The sequence below is a fragment of the Aedes aegypti genome, chromosome 3 (genome assembly GCF_002204515.2).
Source record: "Aedes aegypti strain LVP_AGWG chromosome 3, AaegL5.0 Primary Assembly, whole genome shotgun sequence".
Taxonomy (NCBI): domain Eukaryota; kingdom Metazoa; phylum Arthropoda; class Insecta; order Diptera; family Culicidae; genus Aedes; species Aedes aegypti.
Window position 1 is genome coordinate 365488574 of NC_035109.1, and position 15246 is coordinate 365503819.

At 38.3% G+C, this 15246-nt stretch overlaps 1 protein-coding gene across 1 annotated transcript; it reads right to left on the minus strand.

The window, feature by feature from the left end:
* Positions 1 to 1111: 1111 nt before the first annotated feature.
* On the minus strand, positions 1112 to 3421 carry LOC23687549. The gene is made up of 2 exons (XM_011495301.2): positions 2394 to 3421; positions 1112 to 2332 (listed from the first exon to the last, which is right to left on the minus strand). The coding sequence occupies exons 1-2, from the start codon at positions 3408 to 3410 to the stop codon at positions 2093 to 2095; spliced, it is 1257 nt and encodes a 418-aa protein (XP_011493603.2). The 5' UTR covers positions 3411 to 3421; the 3' UTR covers positions 1112 to 2092.
* Between the last annotated feature and the right edge of the window lie 11825 nt (positions 3422 to 15246).

Sequence of the window (15246 nt, forward strand, 5' to 3'; positions counted from 1 at the left end):
TGTGTAAGTAGATGCATAGAGAAAATAGAAGAGAATGATCTTATCTCAAGAAAACCTTGGGCGTAGAAAACGGCATCCGCGACGCAGTAGTTAATTAGCCTGCATTGTAAACGGGAAATACCGAAGAGGAAGCAGTGAGAGGAAACTACATCTTGTGAGCATTTAGTAATTTAGATTAAAAATCATTACTTAAAATGAAATGAATTTAAGTTTTAAGCGTTGCTGAAAACCAATCAGCCACTGTCGAATTTTTTTTTTGTTTTCGCTTCGGGAACACTAATCTTTTGCGAGAAAAAATCGATGTAGGGAGTCGATGCCGGTTATGGACCCTTTGCGTATTATGAACCCCCTACAGAAAAACATAAAATTAACACTCAAAGCAACTTTATTCCAATGAAAATCCATCGGGGGAACTTCCTTTGCATTGTTAGTCAGCAATTACAGGCAAAATATTTGATCTGATGAGCATAAATACAGATATTTGAACAGTTTTGTAAATGAAACCACGCAAAAGGGTCCATAATTAGCATTTCCAGGTGGGTCCATAATAGGCGCGTCGGCACCGAGCCGGATTACTTGGGAATCAAATGGAGGGTCCATAATAGGAAACGTCATATTTGTAAACATTCCTATTATAAACCCCGGGAGAGTCCATAATAGGCATTCGGACAACAGTTTTCCAAATGTATGTTTCGCTGGAAAAATCGAATGATTTTGTATGTTGTATGTTACACTACATTCGATTTTTATAATCTGCTGGTTCAGACATAGCGTGGCGCTTGATAAAATATAAGAAAGTTTGACGCTTCCAAAGTCTGAATTCTACAAGAGATTGCTTGACGTAGTTATGTAAAATTTACAAAACTTCTAAATCAATTTTAACAAAACCGTCGTTTTTTATTTTCTTCCTAAAATTATTCGTATGTTTGATTGCTTCACTAACATGAATTTTAAATCAAATATACGCATGTGTTTAGTGTTCTGTCTACCTTTGTTTTGTCTTCATTCTATCTCATTATTCTGTACTTTTAACTTCATTACCTAGATGATTATATTGCAGTAAATGCAGGATGCAGGGGGTTCAGAGGAGAGACATCACAGACTGTGGACACATGAACATATTATTTTATTTTTTATTTGCCGATTATAAAAGTGGTGACGAGGATCATGGAAACGTGTGTTGGCGATGATCGGTTTTCTTTGCGGTGGTGAATTTGCCAATTTAGAATTAGAATTAGAACGCTTCACAAAAGAAGAAGCGCCTGCTGTATTGAAATGAATAAAATTGTTCTTAAGTGTTGACGAAGTTGTCAAATATAATGTTAAGCATTATAAATCTAATGAATTTAATGTTTTATGAGCTATTGTTGCGTGTAGGTGTCTTTTAAACGAGTTCTAAGAAAGTTTCCAAAGAGGAAAGGATTGTTATGTCATTTTCCTACCTGATTATTTTGGTACTTTTAACTTGATTGAAACTAGATGATTACATTGCTATAAATTCAGGATGAAGAGGTTTTAGAAGAGAGACTTCCCGGACTGTGGACACATCAACATAATATTTCATTATCTATTTGCAGGATATTAAATTTAGCAATACATACATATACCTGTTGATATTCGGTTTGAGATTCATATCCTGGAAAAAGATGGACATTTTAAATAATCAAAATAATTTTGTAAATATTATTATAAACTCCCAAGAAGTTTTAACTATCTAACCAGTAAAGCTGAAATTTTACAAAACGTCTGGAGGAGCGAGTTTTAAGAGAACAAATATTTCTTTGAAGATTTGTTCTGTTCTAAATTAATAAAAGATTCAAAGTGTTGTTCTTTCAACATATCGTCCATTCTGGGATCCGACGTTTCGGTATTCGATGTTTTGACTTGTTTTGTCTGTAATTTTTCGATTTCTCCTTGACAAAGTTCACGTAAATTTCCAAACATTTTTTTAAGTCAATGAAGGATTTAAGGAATTTCCTTCCAATCATTGATTAATTCTTGGCGAACAATAGATTGTGTGCATCGGGCACAATTTCTAAGATACGGTTGCAGCTTTTCTTCAAATGGATTGTTCACATAGATCATAACATCTTTATGTGGTAACACTGAGCAGAAACATCAGACAGCTGTAAATCATTTTCATCAACTCGTCAAACGCTTGCGCTGACATTTCGAACATCCCTCCGCAGGTGATGCCCAGATTCTGCTGTGATCTTGTCATCATGACCAGCAAAGAAGCCCGGATTTCCAGGTATTGCTTCCGTGAGTTTGGTAAATCGCACAATTGTATCGGCCAGTCCAGATTGTACAGTGCAAACCCAATCGCTCTATTCTGAAAACACGAATCATATTTAAATTAATATGAACAGACAACGATTGTGTTATGAAACTACCGTGCCGTTTATGTTATCCGTCAATCGACAGAACCAATAGCACTCCAATAGAATTGAAGCCACGTAACTCACTACGATGACGGTATTCATGGTGATGCCAATCAGCTTAACGTAGAATAAAGCACAACCGATGAACACAATCTCCGTGTAAAATATCAACAGAAAACTCACTTTGAGTAAGTTTCTAACTGTTGCGACATGCTCTATCAGTTCAGAGTGACGCTCTGCAATCAGACTTATTTCATTTTTTAAAGTGCTCCAAAATACGAGATTTTCTCGCATCTCTGTATGCTCTGAAGATCCTTCATACAAAGGGATAACAGTCACTTGTTGCCTAGCTCGCTCAAATATCCCATTACACTCCGATACGATATTCTCCAGTTCGGTAGAGAAACCCATGAACACCGTATTCATGATGGTCAAGATAGACGCATAAACCGACGAGAATACGAAATGATTACTACAAATGAAAATGTCGAAACCTAGCTTCGATCTTTTGCTCAACCTTCGCAGATTGTCCGGTACACTGTATTGGCGTTCTTCGTTGATTCCAAATGCATAAAGTATGATCTGATCAAATAAGTAAATCCACTCCAACACCATAAAAAATCGACGTATCAACCGATACGAGCGTACTCGGCCTTCCGAGTGATGGTTATTAAGTCGATTTTCCAATCCATCTCGCACCTTCAGCAGATCCTTCAGATAAACTCTCATTAGCACCACCCTCGAAAGGATCATCACCAATGCCAAGCAAAAGGCGACTACACCAATTAGTTCGCCAGGAGAGTTCCACTCGGTGTAGGCCACGTAGACCCTATCAACCCAAATGCTAAACTGAAGGAGCATCAAGATTCGGTAGCAGTTGAACAACCTTTGGTAGGTGGAATTTTGGGATGGTAGTCTTATGCCTGCTACCACCATTGCCCATTCCATTTGACGAAAGTAGTCACTTTCATCGTCCAGACTAGCCAGTTTGGATTTCACCTGGTTTACAAAGAGACGAATACTTTCCATGGTGCTGCTGGTTGAAGCTCTCGAAAAAATCTGTTAAAATGGGCTTTAATTATCTTTCTTCCATAAACTTTGAAAACAATTGTAATTACTTTCATTGAAAGAAAACCTTTTTCGCTTTATACATAATATATGCGTATAATACAGTCAGGCTTATACGTCATGGAATGCATTGTCGAAGAGTGAAGTGTATAATTATTTAATAAATAATAAAATGAGTGGACCATAGGAATTGTCACTTTGATGACTTTCAACAAAAGACTAAGAAACATGCAAACTTGAACAGATGTTGTACGACCTTCTTCTTTCTGACCGTACAACCCAGCTAGGGCTAAGCGTGCTTCCCAGTTGGCCGCAGCTCCATCGTACATTGAACTTCATGAGGCAAATCACGATATTTCCTTCCGTTTTACGGATGTTCCGGATCAGTTATGAAACCATGTTTGGCCAAATAATACAAACAAGTAAATGTGATGAAAAGTATTACAAAGTAACTAAATTCGAATTGCTGCAACTCTGATGATTAAAATAATTGATTATTGATTGATTTTTTTATTATTAATTTATGAGTGGGCCTTCCTTAGCCGAGTGGTTAGAGTCCGCGGCTACAAAGCAAAGTCATGCTGAAGATATCGTCTGATGCCCAATCGGTTCAGGATCTTTTCATAATTGGAATTTCCATGACTTCTCTGAGCATCTCTCATCGTACCTGCCACACGATGTACGAATGCGAAAATGGCAACTTTGGCAAAGAAAGCTCTCTGTTAAAAACTGTTGAAGTGCTCATTGAACACTAAGCAGAGAAGCAGGCTCTGTTCCAGTGAGGACGTAATGCCAAGAAGAAGAATTGACAATACGACAAATTGAAATTTACGGTGGCGATTAAGATATCGTTGACTGGAGCACTTCTCCGAATGGAGAGTTCCTCGCTGTTCTTAAATTCGCAAACCATTACATTCTGAATTATAACTAAAGGAAGTTTGCAATTATAACAATAGACCTAAATTCAAATGCAGCAAATCACATGGCGTAGTTACCGTCATGCGGTCGTGTCTTGTACAACAACCCCCACTGATTTTTTTGCCACGATTAATGCAAAGTGTGAGTGATGGTAAGCGGTAAAAAGTGAAACAACTACCGAAAAGCTAAACATTACATATAATTTGCAATTGGATTAGATGGACAAATTGATGTGAAGATTTGCGAAAAAGTTACACGTCTTCTCAGTGAGAATCGAACTCACGACTCCCCGATCTCTAGTTGGGGCGCGTTAACCACTACGCCATGAGAGGACTCATGAACGCAGAAGTTAACCTGAATTCGATTTCAGCTCAATAATCACGTGGTCCTCTTTCGCAAAGTGCACCTCTTTCGGAAGAATTAGATGCCCATCCAAACACAACGCTTTCTATATATATCCAATGCCTAGCCCGAGAGCGCATTGTTTTTTAGATATAGGAATAGCACACTACACTAGCCAGCAACTGCGCTGGCTGAGGTTTCTATTGTGTGGGCTTCCAATGGGTCGCGACGTTCTCAAACGACCGGTTACGGAACATGAGTCCGTTGCTCGATAAATACTTGTTTTAATTATGAATCGTGGTTTACGGCCAACCAGCCGAGTGGAAGTTTAACAACTACCGAAAAGCTAAACATTACATATAATTTGCAATTGGATTAGATGGACAAATTGATGTGAAGATTTGCGAAAAAGTTACACGTCTTCTCAGTGAGAATCGAACTCACGACTCCCCGATCTCTAGTTGGGGCGCGTTAACCACTACGCCATGAGAGGACTCATGAACGCAGAAGTTAACCTGAATTCGATTTCAGCTCAATAATCACGTGGTCCTCTTTCGCAAAGTGCACCTCTTTCGGAAGAATTAGATGCCCATCCAAACACAACGCTTTCTATATATATCCAATGCCTAGCCCGAGAGCGCATTGTTTTTTAGATATAGGAATAGCACACTACACTAGCCAGCAACTGCGCTGGCTGAGGTTTCTATTGTGTGGGCTTCCAATGGGTCGCGACGTTCTCAAACGACCGGTTACGGAACATGAGTCCGTTGCTCGATAAATACTTGTTTTAATTATGAATCGTGGTTTACGGCCAACCAGCCGAGTGGAAGTTTAACAACTACCGAAAAGCTAAACATTACATATAATTTGCAATTGGATTAGATGGACAAATTGATGTGAAGATTTGCGAAAAAGTTACACGTCTTCTCAGAGAGAATCGAACTCACGACTCCCCGATCTCTAGTTGGGGCGCGTTAACCACTACGCCATGAGAGGACTCATGAACGCAGAAGTTAACCTGAATTCGATTTCAGCTCAATAATCACGTGGTTCTTCCGAAAGAGGTGCACTTTGCGAAAGAGGACCACGTGATTATTGAGCTGAAATCGAATTCAGGTTAACTTCTGCGTTCATGAGTCCTCTCATGGCGTAGTGGTTAACGCGCCCCAACTAGAGATCGGGGAGTCGTGAGTTCGATTCTCACTGAGAAGACGTGTAACTTTTTCGCAAATCTTCACATCAATTTGTCCATCTAATCCAATTGCAAATTATATGTAATGTTTAGCTTTTCGGTAGTTGTTAAACTTCCACTCGGCTGGTTGGCCGTAAACCACGATTCATAATTAAAACAAGTATTTATCGAGCAACGGACTCATGTTCCGTAACCGGTCGTTTGAGAACGTCGCGACCCATTGGAAGCCCACACAATAGAAACCTCAGCCAGCGCAGTTGCTGGCTAGTGTAGTGTGCTATTCCTATATCTAAAAAACAATGCGCTCTCGGGCTAGGCATTGGATATATATAGAAAGCGTTGTGTTTGGATGGGCATCTAATTCTTCCGAAAGAGGTGCACTTTGCGAAAGAGGACCACGTGATTATTGAGCTGAAATCGAATTCAGGTTAACTTCTGCGTTCATGAGTCCTCTCATGGCGTAGTGGTTAACGCGCCCCAACTAGAGATCGGGGAGTCGTGAGTTCGATTCTCACTGAGAAGACGTGTAACTTTTTCGCAAATCTTCACATCAATTTGTCCATCTAATCCAATTGCAAATTATATGTAATGTTTAGCTTTTCGGTAGTTGTTAAACTTCCACTCGGCTGGTTGGCCGTAAACCACGATTCATAATTAAAACAAGGTAAAAAGTGAGTTGTTCATGGTCGCAGTTCAGTTGAAGTTTTTGGCATGTAATGTGATTCCATATGCTACGTTTTTCACCGATGTAGTGCTTCTTTAGAGTAAGGTGGGGCAAAAGTTCGACCTTAGTGGTATAATCAAAGTTTCCAGGAAAATAATAGCAGATGAAACAAAACAAATACCATACAGCGAACCTTCAACACATTGGCTATAATTTTGCTGAACAAACTTGTGTCAAAATATTTACCCATTTTTAGTTATAAAAGTTTCAAAATTGATTGTCTTAAACGAACTTTTGCCCCACCGGTGGGACAAAAGTTCGAATCTAGTGTGGGGCAAAAGTTCGTTGGCTAAAACACAAAATATCAATACTTTTATTCCAGGCATACTTTACACCAGCCGTAAACTTATGTTTGCCGAAAAATACACACTAAATTTTCACCAAAAAATGCCCAAAACAGGGTTAATTGTAATACACCCAAAAAATAGCAGTTTTTCGCAAAACTAAGTGTAAATGTAAAATTTTTGTGACATTTTTTGCACGATCAGGCAAATTTCGCTAAATTTGAAGATAATATGTAGATTTCAGGAAATTTGAAAAAATTTCCGTGGGTTTATACATGGGTCGAACTTTTGCCCCGCAAATTCGAACTTTTGCCCCGCTATGGGCCAAAAATTGATTCCAACTATTTATGGAAAAACTAATACACGTCAAAGCATCCTTATGATAGGCCTAGAAACGCCCTTACATAAAATATTGAAAAATATTTTATCTTCATTTGGTTCCATGCATCAAAAGTTTGACCAAATATTACAATATTTACGTCAAAAAACAACAAATTGTCATAACTTTTCCAAATCTCAATCGATTTTTATGATATTTGGAATGAAAGTCTCTCACTTGAATAGCATTCGAACCACCATGACATTTCTAAGTTTTGATTTGATTTGAGCTAGAAATCTTAAAAAGAAACTCTTGCCCCACTCGAACTTTTGCCCCACTTTACTCTACTCGAACTCCCTTCTATACGACAAGATACTTGATTCCATCCTACACTAGTAATGTGGAAAAAGTGAAAGTTATTATCACAATTAATTCCTGGCATAAACTTCACATCTTACATATTTAGGCTATCCTATGGGTCATTGCACGAGTTCACTGATTTGACGTTTGAGCGGTGCCGAATTCATTCGTTACCATGGCTACATAAATAACACGGCACCGCTCAAACGTCAAATAATGAACTCGTGCATTGGTCCATGGATCTGTGCACGAGTTCACCCGTTGACGTTTGAGCGGTGCCGTGTTATTTACGTGACCATGGCAACGAGTGAATTCGGCACCGCTCAAACGTCAAATTAGTGAACTCGTGTATCGATCCATTGTGTTGTGTACTAAACCACGTGTGTGGTCTAATCCACCGGCGTACTAAATTCACTCGGTTCAAGAATTGTGACACTTGAGCGGGGCACGCTCCCGTATGATCCCCACGTGATCTGGACCCGCTCTAGTGTCAAAATTCTTCGACTGAGCTAGTTTAGTACACCAGTGGACAAGACCATTAAACCATATCCACTCACTTGGATGAACACTAATAGAGCACTCACTCGTGCGGCTCACACCAAAATGAGTAAAGACAGACCAACATTTGCCGTTCCACTGGGGTCAACCTGGGAGGGAGGCACAGATACTACACACGAAATAATAAACAAAGTTTTTTTTTCAAACTGCAAGATAACACCAGTTTGCCACAGTTTGCCAACGACAATCAAGGCAGACTTGATGCAAATCGCTAGTTTTATTTTATAGTGTACCTTCGATCTTTCCGGACTAACATGGAAAAAGGGCCACAGTATTCTATGCATAAATATTAATTTTTATTCAAAAATGTAAAAAAGATGCGTATTTCATTACTTTGTATTCAATTATAATGAAAAATGTTATCGTGAAATTGCTTTTGAATAGATTTTCGGTTGATTTTTGTCACCTTTGATGAAATTCGAAAATATGTTTTGATCAATTACGCGCTATTATCATGTAAGTCCAGTGTTTAAGATCCGGGCTCACAGTGACATTCTGTGACAGCAGAATCTCGGCTCGCTGAGACGTACATAAATTTCGTATCGGTTTCTCCCTCCCTGGGGTCAACCAGTAGTGATAATCAAAACAAAAAGCGCTCAGGATTTAGACCGTACTGAAAACGATGTGGAGAGCTTTGATCAACTATCGGTTCGCATTAAGCAGATGATCAACGAAGGGAATGCGAAAATTGAGAAAAGATCGGGTCCAGCAATGCATCCCTTGTTACTGAAATCTCCACTCTGCGTGACAAGGTAAACTTAAGGTGAAGCGGTGTGTAACTCAAAGAACCATTAGAATCATCATTGATGTAATAGTAGTAGTGTCGCCTTTCCATGTACATTTTCAAAACAAACAAACAAAAAATATAACATTTGTGTTAAGCATATTTTCATGTAAACACATGGGAAATTTAGTGAATTGACGAGTATTGGAAATCAAAATCAACTCTTCAATCGTACTTATCAAAAGAAAACATTATGATTTAATGAACGGCAACAGAATTTCTCTGTTTTATATTGGATTTATCGCATTTTTTTTGTTATGCACCGGTACGGTTTATGTTTGCAAGAGTTGACGGTGTTGCCAGGTGGTTGGTGACAGATTTTTCTACCAATTGTTATATGCTTGTTTTCGGAACATTTGATGCATATTATTAAAACTTTTAATTTTGCAAATAGTTTTCCATCACAAGATTACTGATTTAATCAAATTTTAAAGATTTTTGTGATCAATTCACATTAAATGCTATGATTTTACAGATATCAACTCTGGAATCACTGCGCTCAACGATCGCGATGATTGTGTACACACGATAGACGCGTCCCGACGCATCGCACTGTGGAGCTTTTCAATTATTTTGGGTGGTTAAAATTAATAAACTCTTGGTATGATTTTATGCTTCGTAGAGATGGTTTCTGTAATTTGAGAGGATCGAAAAACAAACAACGTATGAGTTTCAATTTTCTATGCTTTACCCAATCTTTCTTAGTTGAAAATTAGTCCAACGGAAAAAAATGTTGGAAATTTTCTACTTTAAACACAGGCATGTCTCAGTGTGCGGAGGCGGCGTCGATTCACAGCAAGTGAAAACCCATCGCCATAATAGTTTTGAGTGTTGCGATTAATAAAACTTTATAAATATTGAAATCTCGGTGGAAATGTGTTCCTTTAAGGAAAGTGAATGAAAGATTTGTTTAGTGGAAGTGTAGTGAACGCAATATGGAAACCAAAACACGAATGCTTGCCGCTGAATTACAATGGAAAAGGTAAGCACCTGCTATTTACAAGTGTAGTTGTGTGAGGCAATGAAATGCGGCATAAGATCGGAGATTTTTTTGAGAATATAAATCTCATGCATATTGTCGCTAAATTGATAATGCTGTATCTGAGAGTGGTGATTTAATATTGAAGTTCCAACTGAAGCATTTTTCTTCGTTTAAACTATCCATAAAATCAGCTGATGAGCAGTTATTTTTCATCGATGCAGCAAATACCAATACTATCATAACTATATGTGAATGATTTTAAAAGAAGCCATTTTGTGATGACGCACCAAAAAGCCTTAAGGCCGATTATGCACGGGATTTCAATAGTATGTGTGAATCACACGAAAAAACTGCAGAGCAAGTGCGACGGTCCAAGGATAACGCTGGTAAAATACTGAGGTCAAATGATCTGATTCTCACTGATCGTACAGTCCCACGGAAAAAAACAGATGAAATCCTGCAGTACAACCAAAGACAAATTAAAGACCTCCATGTCCCTTGCAGTTGCCCAAAATTTTATGGCTCATAAGGTAATCTAGAATGCCGTGAAAAGTGTACTGCGATCTGTCAAACTTGGGTACCTTTTGTACTACCGAGGGACCAAATGCAGTACTAGAAGTGGTACCCAATCTGAGCCCGAGTGGGACGAACCTGGTACAACTCTTGAATACAATGACTCGGATGTTCCTCCTGTTTTTACCAAACGTCTGGCTCGTATTCCTATTGCTGCTGGTTCTACGCCACCGATCGTGTTCAAATTTGCGTTCAGAACATCCAAAGATGAATTTTTCCATCGTTATTTCGCATAAAAAAATCTAAGCCTACTTCATCTTGGCTTCGATACTGATAAGGCTCCCCCAAATCTACGCGACTTTTAACGGTGTCAGCGACAAAAAATCGTCGCGATTTCTTTGTTGTGTCGCTGCAAGCACTCTTATGAAACCATCTTGACTGATGCGACGCGAATCGCTGCGAAATTGCGTCGCTGTGGCTAAGATGCGCTTATCAAACAGTGCATGCAGCGAAACATCAGCGAAATAACGACGATTTTTTGTCGCTGTCGCCATAAAAAGTCGCTTAGATCTGGAGGAGCCTATAAGCGTACTTTTATCGACGAAAACTTCACTGAATCTCATCGCAACATCAAGGGTGCTGCACTGAAACTCAAACGTAATGGTCATCTTCAGAACGTGTTCACTAAAAATGGTACACGGAGAAAAACGAAAATACTAGTTAGTGTACGATATATTATTTTCTCAAAATAATACTCTTTTAATCTTTGAGAAGCTTAGTATTTTATACCTTGTCAAGCTTATTCGTGATTTATTTTTTGTCGTGCTTATGTAGTGAAGCACGCTACCCTCGGGACTTGTTCAAAATTTAATTTCATTTTGTTCGGTTCGGTATCGGAATCACATCGTGTTCTTATGCATTTTCTCAAGCAATTTATTTTACAATTCGAGTGTTGTCCAAATCCAGCTTCTGTCCCAAGTTAAGGCCACAAAGAATCATGTGCAGAAATTTGCTCACAGCGGATAAGCACTCGTAGCCATAATAACAGCTTCTGCAATTGTGGCGTGCTCAGCCCTTATCAGAGACGCCATCCCCAAAGGACATTTGTCGCAGAAAATTTGCCGCAGGAAGAGATTGGAAGCTCAGAACGGGATAAAATATGGAATTACGATCACAAAGGTATGTTCATTTATCTTAATCATATCGATGTTTCGTCATCATCCAAACTTTTCCAGGTTATTTTGTGGGAGAGCTCCATTCCGGTCGTCGTAATCAAGTCGGAGACAACAGCGATAGGTTGGAAGAAGTATTAATAATGAGTTGCAGAGACACATCCACCCTAGCATTCACCAAGATAAAATTTATATGGAAATAAATGAGTTGCATGCAAAAAATCGTCTTTCTTACATTTCCATTGCCTTTGTTTACTGAAATTAAAGAAAAATGGCCTATTTTATTCATTGTGCATGATTTTAGAACTTTAAGCATTAAATGCATAATTATCTAAAAATCATTTACCGATTTAAAAACCGTTTATACTAAGCAATACTTAATACATTAAAATGCATGTGAATGAGTGAATAGACCGAATATGGTTTTAGAATGATATTTAAGCTATCTAGTATCTATTTTTTTAAGCGTGTACCATGCAGTGCGCATCGTACCTTCGTGCTGTGCGTACATGAGTTTTCTCTGCTCTTGGAAGTTTTCTTAAAAGCTACCTAAAGCAATAAAACAGTACTTTTCAGTGCTACTAAAACAGTACTTTTCAGTACTATTTTTTCTACTATTGATCCCTTTACGATCCTTGTTTGGACCCGTGCCTTCGATTTTTCGTTGGACCCGTTGGCGAAAGCTAGCGGTGGTAATCCTTCTTGGAAACCGTCCTGGGAAAAAAAAAACCTCTTAGGAGGTCACGTCTTCTTTCGTTTATTCACTAAACATGGTTGCAACTACAAACAAAAGGAAGGGTGAATCTCTGAATTCACAACTTCCTTCCAGTTTTAAATGTCACTAAACGTGGCAAGAATGGAAGAAAGGACGTTCCTCCGGAATGCGAACTTTCTTCCAAGGGTGAAATGAATAATGTTGATAATTGTATCGAAATGAGCAATCAGTTCGATTCTCTAGACAAATTTTCCGAACACCAAATCGAAGCAGTCTCTAGCCCAGGCTCTTTTTATTCAAGTGAGGAAACACAGAATGCCAGTTGTGCCGAATTTGCGGGATTTAGGCAGGAGATCTTGAACTCCATTAGGGGAATCAAGGTCTCCTTTTCAAATCGCAAAGAAAGACGACTGTCGCGTTTTGCCGGAAACTCCTAAAGATCGCGAACTTCTTGAAGAGAAGAACACATTTTTTTTTACTTATGACGACAAAACTGAACGTTTTTTCAAAGTCGTCTTGAAAGGTCTCTCAAGTGACTATAAGTCACCTGAAGAGATCAAAAATGGAAAAAATGATTTTCTTGGATTTTCCCCAGTCCAAGTAATCATAATGGAAAAGAGAACCCAATCTGGCATTGTTCGGAAAGGGCTTTCTCAACAATATTATTTAGTTCACTTTAACAAAAACGAACTAAATAATATTGAAGCTTTAGAAAAAGCAAAACTTATGTTCGATGTCCGTGTGACATGGGAACATTTCCAAAAACCTGGAGGAACCCAGAAACCTGGAGGAATTTGTTGTACCAGAACCCCACTCAGTGCCGTCGGTGCCAAAAGTGGGGTCAGTCTGTCCAGTGAAGGAAGATACCACCAAGTTTATATGCTCTAATTGCGGGGCTAATCATAAGTCAAATTTTTGGAATTGCCCTTCGCGCAAAAGAGTCATTGAGGCTCGTGCCAGGCAGATGAAAGATAATATCCGTTACGATAACGGTCGTTTCCGGAATTTGCCTGGTAGAATATCGAACAATACTCATTTTTCAGTTAACGATCGCTTGATCATGAATCATACCCATCAGGAAGATCATAATCATGCTCATTAGCTCATGGGTAGCCGTTCGAATCTTTCAATTTCGAATGTATCTACCCACGGTAAATCCTTTGCAGATATCGTAGCAGGTAATTCGAAAAAAAAATCTTTGATTTTCTTAACCATAAATTATCGTTTTTACTACCGCCCAACATGCATGTGAAAATAGCAAAATTGAAAAATGAGAAGCAGGCTTTGTTCTAATGTGGACGTAATGCCGAAACGCAGGTGTATCATTTTGAGATTGAAAAATCTCGCGGCCATCTTTGACACTATCTTAGATTTTAGCAGTTGAATGATTTTTTGCCATCTCAGTGCTCATCATGCTGAATTTTAAGGCCTTTGTAAAAAAAACAATCAGATTATTTCTTTCTTACCTTATCTCAGCTGTTTAACCGATGGTTAATTTCTATCAATGGTTTAGACCAAATAAATGAAAGAAGTAATGCTATTTTTCAATTCGAAGATTTGCAGAACAATCATTCAGGTAACAAATAAGCGTTAAAAAATCCTATTAGATCATTCGTTTTTTGAAGTTAGTTAAGGTGAGGGGCTGGCTCTGTTCCAGTAGGGACCTAACGCCAGGAAAAAGAAGAACAAGAAGAAAAGTAAGTTAATGGTAGCTTTAATATTCAACATGTTGAGTGCTATCAAGGTGAAAACTCATTCTACTACTTAAAACCAAGATGGCGTCAAAATCCAAGATGGACGCCATTTTTTTCACTCGAAATAATACTCCTATCCTTCATCTCGAGCAATACACCAACTATTGAAAACTTGTTTTATTGTTGTACAAAAACTAATGTTTGCATTGATTGCAATCGCCATATACGTCAAAATCGTAGAACATGACTTAGAAAATCGTGCATTTCATAGGGTAAATACCATTGCTCACCTAGTTTCTGTAGCCCATCTTACGCAATTTTTCCTCAGCTTTCTGATGGTGATCTCAGAATTGAAAACTAGCGGTGCGCTAATGGTGAAAAAACGATTTTTCTAACAAAATCCAAGATGGCGGCCAAATTCAAAATGGCCGCCAAAATTTTTTAAAACTTCAAATGAAAGCTATATCCTTTCTCTATACGATGCCACTAAGTTTGCTATGTGTTCCAAGGGAAATATGAGACATGTCACGTGAAGAAATACCCAAGATTTATCAAAAAATGGGCTTTTTCTCAAACAGTTATGCTGGCTGGCGTACGAGGGGTCCACCAATTTGAGAAAACCGAAGGGACCACCCTTAAGTTTTATCGAAAACTAGCGATCAGTAACATAAAATTGGAATTGTAACGATTAGGTGCCGATGGCGGCCTGGTTTCAGCGAGAATTGCTCAACAGGTAGTTTTCTTGACTTTATTTGTATAAATTTGGACAGCAATATGGATTCTAATTACTGAAACGACAAATCAGAATGAACATTTAATTCTACAGACAATACGTTAATTGGAAATATCATACAAATGACATGACAAAACAAAATCTTGGTACGGCAACGACGTTGAGCAAAACTTTAATACATGCAGTTCAGATGAATAGTTACGAAATAACAGATTACTTGTTTTACTACTTGTTTAACTTCATAAGTAGATGGTTTTAATGGCAGCGTAATAGCCGAGAAAACGATGAGTATAACGTTTCTAAAATCATTCTTATTATAAATTGAATAATAAATCACATTGACTAATTATTTAACTAATAACAAATTTGTTCCACAGATCTATTTTCAAAACCCCCCACATAATCCAAAACACTTCACTGCCGCTATATGCATGACTGATTCCATATCAAGAGCAGAGCAGTGCGGCCTAATCAGTGACACCGTTTTTAATAATTGAGTTTTCGAAA